Genomic DNA, 14678 nt, shown 5'->3' with positions numbered 1-14678 from the left:
TATTATTAGTATAAGAGTTATTCTTGGGTTCACCCCCATAGGGTGAACCTCTAGGTTCACCAACCAATAAGATTTCATTATTTCAAATTCGATATCTTTTAAAAAAGGAAACAAAATATTATCAAGTTATATTATGTTTTTAAAATAAAAAAGTAAAAAAAAATAGTAGTTACAAAAAAAAAAAAAAATTCCTAAAATATTGTTAGCGTTGTCAGCAAAACACTAAACCCTAAATCCTAATCCCTAAACCCTAAATCTGAAACCCTGAACCTTTGGGTAAACCCTAAACCCTTGGGTAACCCTAAACCCTTGGGTAAATCCTAAACCATTGGATAAATCATAAACTCTAAATCAAAAACACTAAACACTAAAATCCTAAACCCTTGAGTGTTTTAGTGTTTTGTGTTTTTTATTTAGAGTTTATGATTTATCCAAGGGTTTAGAGTTTACCCAAGGGTTTAGGGTTTCGGATTTAGGGTTTAGGGTTTAGGGATTAGGATTTAAGGTTTAGTTTTTTCTTGACGACGTTAAATTTTTTTTTTTTGTAATTACTACTATTTTTATTTTTTATTTTTTTATCTTTTTACTTTGAAAATATAATATAACTTGACAATATTTTGTTTTCTTTTATAAAAGATATCAAATTTGAAATAACATAATCCTATTGGTTGGTGAATCTAGAGGTTCATCTAGGGGGTGAACCCAAGAATAAGTCTTAGTATAATGCATCGCCACCACTTGGCAGTCTTCGGTTGATTTTAGAAAGTAAAGGAACAAAGAAAAGATTTGGATTGATCCAAAAAAGAAAAAAAAAATAGAAAAGATTTGGCAGCATCTAAACGGCAGCATATTGAAGAAACTCCGTAATTCGTCGTCGTTTTGAGAGTGATAAGAGGTGAAGTGGAGCTTCGGAGGGTTTCTAGAACTTTCTATAAATTGTTACGCCAAGTGCAAATTTTGTAGCTGTCATTACCTTCTCACTCATCCCCGCCGCTTGTTGTTGTCTTTCTCACGTCTCCGGTAACTTTCTCGACGTTTTCAATGTGTTTCTCTTCTTGATCTGTTAAGCTTGCTTTGTATTCTTTCCAAGGATTATGCTTTGTGACTTGGCTAGAACAAAGGATGAACCTTTTCGTTACGTTTTAGGGTTTTAACTTGAAATGAATGATGCTGCTGAATCCTTCTTAAGTTTGGTTAAAGAATCTATTGCGTTATTCTCTGACTTCTCGCTCGATCGATTAGGGTTTTGTTTATGTCCGAACTTGAAACAATGTTAGGTCTTGTTTTGTTGGTCTCTTCTCTTTGCTTTTGGTGTGTAGTGTATATATCTTCTTCCTGTGGATGTGTGACCTTAACTAGGAAACAACAGTCTCCATACTTAAAAAGTTGTCTGCTTTTACTTCCCTTCCGAAACGCCTCTTAAGAAAAAGTTATCAACTTTATGAAAAATGGTTCACCTTGATTCGATTTTACTTTTAAGAATGTGTTATTGAACAATTTTTGTAATGCAAATTTTTCAGATCTAAGAAGATGTCTCAACACTGTCACCCAGATTGCCAACGAGCTATGGATGCCCAAGAAGAGCATGGTAAAAAGTTACTTTCTTTACTGTCATTAGTTACTTTCTTTACTGTCATTAATGAAAGAGTGTGATTTGGTTTTGACTGATAGCTTGTTACTCTCGTTTAAAGAAGAAACATTTCAAAAGAATAAAAATGCATTTCTTGGGGTTTGTTTGTTTTCATCTTGCAGATGCAGCTGAGAGAGCCGCCATGATCGCAGTTTGTCTGATAAGCAGTGCTCGTATGGTAGCTAACCTGGACAGCGAGTACACTTCCTACTCTGCTCAGTTTTTGGTTGACAACGCTGGTCGCAGGAACGAGCCGGCTCAGGATCCGCAGCCCTCCACGTTCACCATCCAAGACTGGATTCAGTACTTGGTGGAGATCGCTACTCCCAAGCCTGAATCCGAGCAGAGAGAAGTGGACGAGCGACGCAACACGCTGACTCTCAGAGACTGCCTCGAGTACGCTTTGAAAGAAGGGTTACCGAAGCACGAGCACTGGACACATGTGGGATGTGTGCACAAGCCTCCTCCGTTTGCGTCTCTCATTCCTCGTGTTCCCATGAAAGGGGAACTGGTCGAGGCTAAGACATGGGAAGAGGCGTCTAAGTTGCTGAAGCAGCAACCGGTGGGAGCGAAACTCCACGTGTTCAGTCCTGAGTTCGATCTTGTCAGAGATGAGGTACAGTGATTGCTTTCTCTATCTCTCTGATTAGTTGTATGTTGAAATTTTCAGTTTGCTAAAAGTTGTCTTATTGTGTGGCAGGGTTTTTACGAGGGACCGTCAGGTCCTGAATCACGCTACGTTGGGCTAAGAGATGTGATGATAACTGGAAACGGGAGGATGAAGGGAGGTCCTTTCTTGGAGGTGAAGATAGTCTACAAGAAGAAGGAGACATTCCTCAAAGTGTCTTGCACTCGTGTGCTCACCTCACTCCCCAATGACAGCGGCGAGGAGTGTGAGGTAGAGCCAATGGGTCTGCTTGTTGATTTCATCATCCCGCGCTTTTCTAAGTAAGTAAACAAGATCGTGGATGGGTCTTGGTTTAGTAAGTATCTAGAGAAACAATGTGTCGGTTAATAAGAGTCAAGTATGATGTAAGTTGCTAAGTATCATGAAAACCGTATGCTAGTTTTAGGAGAGGTCAAGCCAATGTTTGCAATGGCATTTAGAGATTTGTGAGAACTGAGAAACACCCTCTACTTCGTGCACACAACCAAAAAAAAATTGGAAATTCAAAGCTTTCAACATGAATTTTGTCACGTTACATATCTTACTTGGTCTGTGTATTACAAGCTTTCATTTTCTATTAGTTTAAATGACATGCTCTATCAAAAATAAAATTTCATTCCACAAAAATGTTAAAACACTACCATTAAACAATAGTATCAACGTCTTGCGCATCTTGAACTAATCAAAACCAAGATGTAGCACCAAAGAGAACATACACAAATAAAGAAAAACAAATCCATGTAACAAGATTGAAACTAATCTCGATGACTAGTATTGGTATTAACTCAACAAGTTTTTTAGAAAAGGTTTTGAGGAAAGAGCTCACCTGTTTTTCCAGCGAGTTTGGGGTCTTAAACTGATCTACACCAAACTACGGCACGCCTCGACTTCGGCTGCTTGCGTAGCCAAAAGAGACTCGCTTACACTCTTGATCACAGCATCTAATACTGCTTTCTTGAACCACTCATCCTCCATTTTCATCAGAATCTCTTTCACCATCTCGAAACCCGATGCGTTCGCCATAACCAAACTCCCAAGGATCTCTCCGAAGTTGTTCGGCGCCTTTGGCAAATCGATTCCAATGTCATCAAGCATAGACCCGTAAAGCAGACAACCACTCCCTATGTCTTTAGGAGTCAGAACGTTCTTAGAGACCAAATGTGCCAAGAGATTCGCAACTGGTGTAACGCACGGTGGGTTCTTCTCCAATCCGAGGGAGATAGCTTCCTTGACGAGCTCGGGATGGTAAGATGGGGATTTCAGTTCCTCTACGCATTGCAATGCCTCATCCAATAGACGGACATTGAAATACTCTTCCAAAAGCGACTTGGTCTTCCTGCTGAGCACTTCTGAGTTCAAGCTAGTAGCAGCCATAGGAGGAGCCGCCACCTGTGGCTGTGGCTTCTCAACAGCTGGTTTGCTCGGAGCAATAACAGCTTTAGCCGGTTCGGCACTGTTGCCTTGCAATAGGGCACTTGGTTTACCATTCAAGATACCACCGCTTCCCTGAGGTAGGAGCCTTGAATTAACCGACAGCGACTTGTTAATGATAGCAGGAGACTGAACACGCCCTGCGGGCTGCGGATTCTGCCTATTCCCTCTGGGCATGGAGCGGGACCGTGCCATCTCCCAGCCATCGTCATCCGTTCCAGGCGTCCCCGGCATCTTCCTAGCCCCTGGCATACCAGGCATCATTCCTCCAGTGCCAGAGCGTCCAAGGAAGTTTCCACAGCCAAGAATATCAGCATCCGCACCACCGCGGCTGTTGTTATTCCTCATGTTCGACATTGCACCAGGGCGCAACCCAAGAGTCTTTTCTGCCTCGGAATGAATCTCAGTGATTTTCTTGGCTTTCATCTGCCATTTCACAAAGCAAGAACAAAACATAAGCAAACATAGATAAATCTCTTGCATATAGAAACGGGCTCTGTAAATTCCTACCTCCTCACGCCTTGGTATCCACTTGTCAGCTCGCAGATCAACAACATTGCGGACCATAAACCTCAACCGTGGCGCTAGCATCGGGTGCGTTGATAGTTCCTTCAAACGTTGGAAGTACATGTCGTTTGTACCTCGTGATCTTGGGCTATCATCGAGTTGTTTTCCAATGGTGATGAAAACTTGACAAAGAGCCTCTACTTCTTCCTCTGCTGGGCAAACTTTATTATCAGTTCCTAAAAGCTCCTGCGACCAGACACAGAATTACAATGAGCTCTACAGAAAAGTATTACACGAAACAAACTTTTAACGGTAGAGTGAGTCATAATATACCTGGACGATGTGATGAACGATCTTCTCAGGCACCATCTTCTGCTTCAGAAGTTCACCAATTAAACGGATGTTTCCTAATGTTCTGAGCTTGGCCATTCTTTCCTTGTCCTTGCGTTCCAGTTCTTGCGCTGGATCAGTCATCAGTCTGACTTCTTCCTTCAATTTGTCAGCGCCTTCAAATTGTTCTTGGCAATTATTCAAAAGCACTCTTTTGAATGTTATTTCTTTTCCTCCGGCTTCCTCTGATGGGAACGAAGGCAGCTTTCCGTTGATATCAAAACACAGAAGAGCATACATCTGACAAAACGTGGGCTCCAGAACAGCCTTCTCAAAAATCAGCTGGATCACTCCCTGAATTTAAGAATAAAACCAAATCATGCCACGAAGAGAGAAAACTATAAACAATCAAATCCAGACAGAACTGGGGATACCTTGAGGATATCCGCAGACGTGATACCAGAGTCAATTAATTGACCTTTAAGAAGATCATACTTCTCAGGAGTCATCTTGTTCAGAATACTGCAGAGAAACAGAACTATAATACTCAATCAACTATATAAAGCAAATAACCCCAAACACAAAGATAAAGTAATGAAGAATGCAATACCCTTTCACGGTCTTGAGAACTTGGTCCTTTTCTGAGAGAGTTCCTCTTTTAGCTGACCATGGGACCTCTGCTTTCACAAGGGCAGGAGGAGGGCCAGACTGTGTCAGCAAGTTATGATGTTAGTTACAAGCAATAACCACCTAAAAGCGAACCAATGTATTGTCAAAAATAAAATGTCAGAAGTCAACACTCACCCCTTGGTTTGATCCAGTATACGAATCTCTAGATTCGCGTTGATTCTCCCTTGACCCGTCTTTACTTGGGGAAGGAATTGGTGCACGGGTGTGCCAATCACGGTTATCAGTCTCCGAGTAACGATTTTGAACTTGAGCTGCAGGCTGAAAAGAGTAAACAAAAGGAGAATAATAGAAAAAACTAAATTAATTAAAAAAAAACTCGAAAAAGCCTTAAAGTAATTCAGCTGAGAAGTAAAACAGTCACCTTGTTTTCCGAACGTCCCCAGCTCTGCTCTTCGCCAAAAAGGTCAGATGCAATTTCCTTACCGAGCTTCAGGATCTCATCAGAGACTTGGCTACCCTGCACAAGCAAAATGATGAATAACTAAGCGAATATTTAAACCAGAGCATAAAACTTTATTTGAGCAAACATAAAACAAAACAAAACAAAAAAAAGAAAGAACGGGAGGCATGTTTACCTCTTTAAGCTGAAGAAGCTGTTCGCGAGTGAACCGCACAATCTCACGTCCTTCAAATCTTGAGTCTCCTCTCTACAAAAACATAAAGAAACCATTAAAACTCCAACCTCAGAATTCAAAATCATGGTTAGACAGACTCAACACGAATTAGCTCTCAAATAACAATTAAAATATACGTAGGGTCCTTTATGAGCATCAAAGAACTAAAAGAGTGCCCACCTAAAAAAAAGCCTACAAGCATCAATCTCTGTCCATATTTACAGCAAGGTCGCATTGCTTAAGCGCCCCACCAAGAATTAGGACATTGCATTGTGTAAAAAAAACTCATACCCAATCCATAATCCAATTCAAAAACCATAAAAAGGAATCGAATTTACAGCTTATCTAGGAGCCCATAAGAGGTACAGGGTGAAACGAACAAATAACCTTAACGGCAAAAGAAGGAGCGTCTTCGGCATTGGTAAGATCAGAGGAGGAAGAAGACAAGGTGGAACGTGGGGCAAAGATGCTTCCTCCACGACCTCCTCCTGGCCTCAAGCTCAACATCACTCGGGTTTTTTTCGCGGTATTGATAAGAAGAGAGACAAAAATTGAAGAAGCTTTTTTATCTGAGAGAGAGAGAGGTGAGGAGAGAATGAACGCGGCGGAGAGCGTTTGCTGCTGTTTTTATTTTCGTTATCTGCTTCTCCCCCATGCGTTTTTAGGGTTTGGGCCTTTTAGTTAATGGGCCTTTTTGTACCAATACGATCCATTGTTTTAAATACGCAACTTAAATATAAGCTTTTAATTATGACTTCTTTTTTTTTTCAACATTATATCTTTGTGGATATTATGTGAATTATAAACATTCTCCGCCGTGGAACCACGAAAACGGTGTCGGATCACCCATTCTCTTTTAAATCAAAACTCGTTGGTCTTGGGCTCCATCTGTCCGAATTCTCTATTGTTTCTCTCTCGCCTTGTCATCGACGTAGCTCCGCCATCACCATTCACCTGCCGTTACGGAGGCGGCGGCGGCGGAGTCTCTCGATTCCTCAGTGGAGGTCCTCGAGGTAGACAAAAGGAACCAGAGGATGATGATGCGCTTGATATCTTGGCTATTAGGTGATGTTGGATACTTAAGTTGAGTGAACTTCTCTAGCTGAAGCTCTGTTTTGATGTACTGACATTTTTGTTTGCCGTTGAGTAGGTCAGCTACTGTCAGGCTTATTGATGGGCAAACTGAAATTGCTTTGTGTTCCGTTCCCCTTTGATTTCAGCAAAACAGAACACACACATAATCCCCTGTTTCTTGGTTCTGTAGATCTGGTTTGTGTTTCTTGCAATATTCTAACATTTCTTTAAAAGCATTGTCTTTAGTGATGTTGTTTCAGTGAACTTGATTTTCAGGTGATTCTTTCGCCGGATGCAGATCCTCCCGTCGTCAGAATGATGGATTATAGGTGTGAATTATCTTAAATATAACTTTGCCTATATCATCATATAGATACGAACAGCAAAAGAGGAAAAAGGAACAGCAGAAGAAGAGTATAAATCATTCTCTCTCTCTCCTTAAGTCACATTCTGTGGTGTCGTATTTACATGAATGGATTTGTAGGTGTGTTGCATTCTTCTCTAGTCTTTTCTAATTGAAATTTTGTATTGGAACGGCATATGCATTGCTCTTGTTACTTGAGTTGCTGAAACTTGTCAGCATCTGCAGCTTGCGACTGAGAAAAGTAAAAACTTCCGGGACAGAAACTTGTTTATTGTCTTGGTCCCAAACAAGGAAGTTCCTCGGAAAGCTCAAGAACCACCTTCAAAAAAGAAGAAAAAACCAGCTGATGATGAAGTTTCAGCGACGGGACTGCAACTTAAGGATACATGATGCACAATTGTCTGAAGATATATTATCTAGTAATAACAGTGAGTTTGATAAGTTTCTGTATAGTTCCTTTTATTTCCATGTATGTGTAACCATAGAAGTAAATTATTTGAATGAGGATCTTCCTCAACTTTTGAGCTTAGTCGTAAAGATTGTATAACAAGATCCCAAGACTTAAAAAGAATTATGACTTATTGAGTGATGTAATGTTACATTATGAGTACAGTATGACTTGTGTTGAGGCCAAAACAAGTCGCTACCAATAATCTCCGCAAGAACAAACACCATCTTTGAAATGGTGGAAGCGGTTGGCGTCTCTTACAACTATCACTCTATCTGTGATCTTCGAGATGAGTTTGGTTACGGCATGGCAGTCTAAACAGACGCGGAGATTCTTTATGATCCGGATTTCCGTTCCTGGTTCGGTGACAATGAGTCCAAAGGCAATGGCTAGCCTCTCGCTGTGAAATTTCACCATCAGCTCCCTTTCTTCCTCCTCCACGTCGTGTAACGCCAACTCAGTCTCCGGTTGATACCCAGCTTCCCTCATCTTCCCTTCTAGCTCCTCTAGCTTCTCATAGATTGCTTTCGCCTGTGGATGTGACTGATCACCCGAGGTAAACACATGAGGCGTCTCACCAATTTCTATCAAGGTATAACCAGGAGCCTTGGCTAGTTTCCTCTTCTTTGCTGCTTGTCTGACCGTAGCAGCCTGTGGATAGTTTCTATCAGCCGAGTGAATATTTGACAGCAAAACATGGTACCCTACATTGTCTGGATCTAGCTCAAAGAGCTTCTCAGAGACGGTACGTGCAAGGTTTGTGTCTTTGTGAATCCTACAAGCTCCAAGCAGTGTCTGCCACACGGAAGGATCCGGCTCAACAGGCATTGCTTCTATAAACTGCAATGCTCTCTGCAAATGTCCTGCTCGGCCAAGAATATCAACCATGCATGCGTAATGCTTGACCGTTGGTTCGAAACCATACCGGTGGATCATGGAACTGAAAATCTCATCACCTTCCTTGACAAGGCCAGCATGACTACAAGCGTAGAGAACACATAGGAAAGTGACTGGGGACGGTGCAACGCTGGAACTCAACATCTCAGAGAAGATATTCAAAGCTCCATGTCCATGCCCATGAAGCCCATAACCTGAAATCATTGTGTTCCATGTAACTTCATTCTTCTTCGGCATCAAGTCAAACAACCGACGTGCTTCTTCAATGCTTCCGCACTTTGCATACATACCAATCAAAGCAGTAGACACATATATGCTAGACTCAAAATCGCTACTCCTTACTAAACCATGCACCCATTTCCCCAAACTCAACGTTCCTAACTGCGCACAAGCCGATAGAATACAAGTTACCGTGATCGGGTTTGGACGAAACTCAGACTTCTGCATTTCTCTGAACAGAGATATCGCGTCCTCTGTCAACCCGTTTTGCGTGTAACCCGAGATCATTGCGTTCCAAGACGCCAAGCTTTTGTGCGTACACTCATCAAAAACCTTTCGTGCTGAATCCATCTCGTCCATTTTACTGTAAACCGTTGTTAACGCGGTTGGCACAGATTCATGAGACAAGAAACCTGATTTCAAGCTGTAACCGTGAATGGCATATACAAGCATAAGATGACCACCAGAGACAGGGATCAAACTCACCAGCGTGCTTGAGTTCAACCTTTCCCCCGACAACACCAGCTTTCTAAACAAGCTTACAGAGAGCTCAGTCTCTTCGTTAGAAGCATACCCGTGAATCATCGCATTGTAAGCTACAACATCCGGTGCACAAAACTCTCGAAACAGAGCATTCAAAGCTTCAACCTTTCCACACTTCGAGTACAACGAGATGAAACCCGTAAGCACAAAATCGTGGGAGTAGCACCCTGTCTTCGTCGCGAGACTATGGATTAGCATCCCAAACCTCAGCTCCTGCAACTCCGCAACAGCGGGGAGTATATTCAACACAGTCGTTGCGTCCCAACGCGTACAGCTCTCGTTGATCAAATCCCTGAAAGCCTTAACAGATTCCTCATACATCTCGTTCTCTCTGTATCCACATAACATAGTATTCCACAAAACCACGTCTCTCTCAGACATTCTGTCGAACACCTTCCGTGCATCATCCACCCGCGAAAACTTGAAGTACATCTTCACGATATTCGAGCCGACGTGCAGTTCCGAGTCGAACCCATCAATGACTGCTTGACCATGAACAGCACGGCCAGCTCTCTCGTCGCGAGAGCCCGAAGCGGCGGAGATAGCGTAGGTGTAAGTGGAGCTATTGGGTTTGAGATCAGTGTGTTTTCTCAAGTGGGAGAACAAGGAAAGCGAAGAGTGAGGTGATCCGTTCTTGGAGAGGCCGAGCATGAGGACGTTGAAGAGGAAGACGTCGGGTTTATGGAAGGAGAGGACGAGGCTGCGTGCGTAGGGGATGGCGCCGAGGTCGGAGAGTCGTTGGGTGAGTTTTGTGAGTAGTTGGATGTCGTTTTGGTGGCCATGGAGAATGATCTGAGTGTGGGTTTGGGCGAGGTGAGAGAGTGAAGTTGATGCTTTGAAGAGGTCGAAGAAGCTGTTCTTGTTGTTTATCAGTGAGATGGTTTTCTCGGCGGTGGCGGCTGATACGGTCCGTAGTAACATTTGTTGGCTTTTTTAGCGTTTGAGTGAAAACGAAAGGACTCATTTTGAGTTCTTCCGTTATTGTCATTTAAACGTTTTCATCGTACGTATAATAAAAAGCGATGACATGATGCCGTTAATTTTTTTTTTTTGTTTTTTTTTGGTAAAATGTTAAATTATTATACCAAGTTTTAAGTTTTTTCACAGAAGCACGAAGGCAAATTATTATAACATTTTTTTTGGTAAAATGTTATAAATTATTATAACATTTTGGTAAAATGGTAAAATGGTAAATGCGGTTAGTTTTTGTTATGAATCGTTAAACTAATCGACTCTATATAAATAAAACGCCTCAAAGAAACCTTACATTAGAGTTTACGTGTTAAACAATTAAATTGCTTTTTTCCTCTTCCTACGATTTTCGAACTCTCGATCTTTCACTTCCTTCTTTCCCTATGCTAATGTTTACACACAAAGAAAAAACAAGGAAAGATCAAAAAGAAAAATGTGAGGGCATCAAGGAGCAATTTACAGGTGATGATTAGTCATCAGTGTTGAAGGAGTGGAACTGTAAGTGTGTTATTTATGGCCATGGAAACTTGCTTTGTGGCAACAATGGAGAAGTCTCCTCCTCTGCCTCTTCTTCTCCTCTCCTAGTTTGTATCAGATGAGTCCTTAGGCTACACTCTTTTATCTGTTTCATGCCACCAAAACTCGGCTTCAATTCATTTTTTTTACAAAATTCATTCTACACTAAAACTGGATTGTTTTTGTTACCTGCAAGATCGCAGTAGAGGCCAGAAGATCTTCGCATTTTCCTTGCATAGAACTCTCTCTTGCAACTGCATCAGCGAGTTCTGAGACCATTTTATTCATCTCCTCCACCTGCAAATACAATCATAAAGAGTAATGCTGAGAGTTATGTCGAGACGGTAAATTTAGAGAACTAAAAAGGTCTCTCTCTCACCTTTGAGAGTAAAGACCAAATAGACGATCCCATAGCCTGCATTACATCGAGTGCCGAAGACATAGCTGCTTTCAAAGACTCAACGTCCGCCTGTAGGAAGAGAAGTTATAAAATGATAACTATATTCTTGATCTTTCTGAAGCAATAGTAACTGTACATACCTTTGTTCCTCCAGTGGCTGGAAGGCGGAGAGTATTTGCCTCTAAATCTGCTATGGCTCCAACTAAAGAACTAACATGCTCTCTTTCAAGTGTGGCCCATTCTTCAAGGCTCACCATCTACGCACATATATTTATGCATCAGCATGGCATAATCTGATGTAATGTAAAGTCAGTCTACAAGTCTACAACAGAGAGAGAGAACCTACTTGATCGTTTAATAGTGAGTTGAGTTTAATCTCTAGCTTTAGCTGTTGCAAGCCAATCCTTTGACTGGTCACATCATCCTGTAGCTCTGATATCGCATGCCACACATTGAATAACGTTTCCTGAAAATATTAGATTCCTTTTCATCAATCAGTTGGTGAACCGTTCACGTTGTTATAAGAGAATAGATATTATATACCTCGGAAGTTAAACGTTGAATGTACATTGCAGCTTCAGCACGCGCAATTACAAACCGCCACTGTAAATACCTATTGTGAAGCAGACGCAGTTGATGAACGTCTTCGATGTAGTTTGCTTTTTTGCCTTTCTTCACATCCGTGATGAAGCTGAGAACCGAAGTTGCGGTGGTACTGATTGATTGAGTAGAATCGCTGCTTTGTCTTATCCGGGAAGGACTTACCCCTCTTGACGGTGGAGTTGATGGTCTAGCAAAAGAGGAAGAGCTCGTGACACGCGAAGGACTTACACCTCTTGCAGGACTTAATCCTCTTGCAGGGCTTAGTCCTCTTGAAGGACTCACTCCTCTCGAAGTACTCATGCCTCGGGAGATAGACGATGAAGATGACGAAAAAGAAGTTCTACTTGGTGAAGCAGGGCGAGATAATGGATGCAGCTTAGATACAGCCGTTGCTAAAGACGCTCTATCTAACGAACTTGCAGACAAAAGTCTCTGAGCTCCTGAACTTCGCCCTATGTTGTTATCTTCCGACTTCGTTGGAGACAAAAAATCACCGTTACTAGATGTGTTTGTAGAAGTCTTATGCAGAGGTTTCGAACCGTTGGACAAAGGTAGTGACATTCTCCTAGGAGACGGTCTCATCCCAGGTCCCCTTGAAGCCTTGTCTCCAAGATCCAAACTTCTGTTTAGTGAGTTCCTTCCACCGATTCTACTAGGCCATCGATGCTGTTCTATTAACCTACTATGCTGACCATCCACAGGTTTCGAATTCTCTGAACGATCAGATGCATTGTTCTTCCCTTTCAATGGACTTACTTTCCTCTCCGGCGTAGGTTTCCTTGACACAGAGACCGTTTCAGCCTTCTTCTGCTTTTGAGCTATATTAGAAGAAGGTCTCAACGTTCGGTCAGATGAAGAGCTACTAACCGGTCTCTCCTTCTTACCAACAGGGACTGAGACAGAAGAATCCGACTGAAAAGAAGCGCTGAGGCTTCTCATAGTAGAAGGCCATAAGCTCTCAGGCAAACGGCCTGTGGATAACCTCCTAGATGAAGCCGGTAAGTCTATAGACACGTTAGGCGTGGATGGACTAGTGGGAGATGGAGGTGTTGAAGGACGACGCTTCCTCTCAGCGGAAACGGCTCTTTTGACGGATACGGATTGAGAGGTGGAAGAAACAGTAGGCCTTGTGAGGCTTGGGGAAGGGCATCGAGTGGTTCTGGTTGGTGTAGGTGATCTGTATCTTGAACTGACCTCTGTTGGTGTTCGAGGACGGCGAGTGGGAGCGGAAGCATTGTTCTTATCTGATGGGATAAGTCTCCGTCTTGTTGTATCTGTTGCTACATCCATTCAAGCTGTAATGAAACAAACTTGCATTGAGTGGATTCAGTAGCTCATGCCTCTAGTTTCTTTCTGCATTCGAGCAGGACAATAGTAACAGCTCTAGTTGGCTGTAAAGAAAGTCAAAACCACAGGAGAAAAAAGTTAGATACCTCTCAGATAAACAATGCAAATGATATATATATTTTTTATGTGGAGTAAACAAAAGAGAGACAAACAAAAATAGTGAAAGGTGGGTTGAGTTCTAACTAGTTAGTTGCAGTTTAACAATATCAAGAATAATTTTTTTAAACCGAAGATTTTCTGAAAGGAGAATCTGAGATGCAGTGTCCTTATCACAGAAGTGCCATTATCAGACTGGCTGGAAAAAAAAAAATTAAGGGGACCAATCATCTTCTTCTTTCCATTAAAGAGAAGAAAAATAACAAATAAGCTTACTGAAACTAGCAGCTTGAGATTTTTTAATAAGAAACTTATATAACAACAAACACATAAGGACATTTACAGATATTGATGGTTCTCCAGTTAGGGGACCACGTGTTGTGTAAGAATCATGAAGCGGAATGATGAAATGCAGTAAGAGTGATGATTCGTGGTGTTTGAAAACATTGACCAAATTTGAGAAAGTGAAGGAAACTCGCAAAAGAAAACAAGAAAACACTCTTATTCAGTGTTTAAGACGAAGAATCCAAAAAAAAAAAAAACAAAAAAATGGAGATTTGTCTGTTTACTGACAGACTTGTGTCTCTCATGACACAGACTCTTCGTTAATCAAATTTAGTAATTTTCCTTATTAAGGAACAAAAAAAAACACATTTTCTAAGCAAATTTCACGAAAAGCAAGGGATACCAAATCACGAGTCTTAAACCAAACCAAACCACAAGAGAAAAAAACATTATTGTCCTAACTCATGAAATCTCAGATCGCAAGTAATGAAAATGCAAAATGATGATTTTTTTAGGGTTCTTTAGATTTTGGGTAGAATCGAAAATTGGGAATTGATACACCAAAATGCGAAGATCCGAGGAATTAGAAAATCATCTTACCAGGGAAGATACAATCCCGTGATTCTCCTCGCGAAAATCTTCAATGCCTTTCGAGATTCGTAATGAGGGATACAAACGCGATCGGAATCACAAGTCTATTGCCGCCGGCGATGATGAGGAATGCTCGTGAACAATTACAAAGAAACGCCAGAGGTTAGAAGAATTTGATCGGGCGATTGAATGATCAGAGAGAGAGATAAAGATTAATAGAAAGAGAGAGAGAGAGAGAGAGGGCGTTATTTTCGCGCCACCTAATTTTGATAATTAAAAGAGTTTTTTTCTTCTTCTTCTTCTTCTCTCTTTTGCTCGTAGAGGTCAGTAACAAGGAGACCAAATCATTTAGTTTTTATATTAGTACTAAGTAGTCATTATGAATTTCCGTATTTTTCCTCATAAACTATATAGTTTTTGAAATCATTTGGCTTTGGGTTACTTTAGTTTCCGA

The 14678-nt window shown here is 41.4% G+C and overlaps 4 protein-coding genes and 1 non-coding gene across 6 annotated transcripts; 1 reads left to right on the top strand and 4 right to left on the bottom strand.

The window, feature by feature from the left end:
- The first annotated feature begins 909 nt into the window (after positions 1-909).
- LOC125580591 (protein HEAT-INDUCED TAS1 TARGET 1-like) lies at positions 910-2841 on the top strand. The gene is made up of 4 exons (XM_048745305.1): positions 910-1020; positions 1521-1588; positions 1753-2246; positions 2331-2841. The coding sequence occupies exons 2-4, from the start codon at positions 1531-1533 to the stop codon at positions 2580-2582; spliced, it is 804 nt and encodes a 267-aa protein (XP_048601262.1). The 5' UTR covers positions 910-1020; positions 1521-1530; the 3' UTR covers positions 2583-2841.
- A 53-nt stretch (positions 2842-2894) lies between these two features.
- Positions 2895-6493, bottom strand: LOC111205500 (eukaryotic translation initiation factor). Its single transcript, XM_048745301.1, has 9 exons — positions 6257-6493; positions 5831-5902; positions 5617-5712; positions 5370-5513; positions 5176-5273; positions 5000-5087; positions 4569-4919; positions 4239-4481; positions 2895-4154 (listed from the first exon to the last, which is right to left on the bottom strand). The coding sequence occupies exons 1-9, from the start codon at positions 6374-6376 to the stop codon at positions 3159-3161; spliced, it is 2208 nt and encodes a 735-aa protein (XP_048601258.1). The 5' UTR covers positions 6377-6493; the 3' UTR covers positions 2895-3158.
- Positions 5999-6111, bottom strand: LOC125581195. The gene has a single exon (XR_007318902.1). It is a non-coding gene; the product is annotated as a small nucleolar RNA snoR103 (small nucleolar RNA).
- A 1306-nt stretch (positions 6494-7799) lies between the features above and the next one.
- On the bottom strand, positions 7800-10529 carry LOC106393980 (pentatricopeptide repeat-containing protein At4g30700-like). The gene has a single exon (XM_048745300.1). The coding sequence runs from the start codon at positions 10333-10335 to the stop codon at positions 7951-7953; it is 2385 nt and encodes a 794-aa protein (XP_048601257.1). The 5' UTR covers positions 10336-10529; the 3' UTR covers positions 7800-7950.
- A 101-nt stretch (positions 10530-10630) lies between these two features.
- Positions 10631-14487, bottom strand: LOC106374977 (AUGMIN subunit 8-like). Of its 2 annotated transcripts, none has more exons than XM_048745302.1 (7): positions 14234-14487; positions 11846-13296; positions 11649-11768; positions 11443-11559; positions 11282-11371; positions 11092-11199; positions 10631-11008 (listed from the first exon to the last, which is right to left on the bottom strand). In XM_048745302.1, exons 2-7 carry the CDS (start codon positions 13193-13195, stop codon positions 10898-10900), a joined length of 1896 nt encoding a protein of 631 aa, XP_048601259.1. In that variant the 5' UTR covers positions 13196-13296; positions 14234-14487; the 3' UTR covers positions 10631-10897. The 2 variants fall into 2 exon arrangements, with proteins under 2 accessions (XP_048601259.1, XP_048601260.1); XM_048745303.1 differs by lacking the exon at positions 14234-14487 and adding an exon at positions 13436-13657.
- Positions 14488-14678: the final 191 nt, after the last annotated feature.

Source organism: Brassica napus, chromosome C1 (assembly GCF_020379485.1).
Source record: "Brassica napus cultivar Da-Ae chromosome C1, Da-Ae, whole genome shotgun sequence".
Lineage (NCBI taxonomy): Eukaryota > Viridiplantae > Streptophyta > Magnoliopsida > Brassicales > Brassicaceae > Brassica > Brassica napus.
The sequence above is the reverse complement of the archived record's forward strand: the minus strand, read 5'-3'. Positions and strand labels throughout refer to the sequence as shown.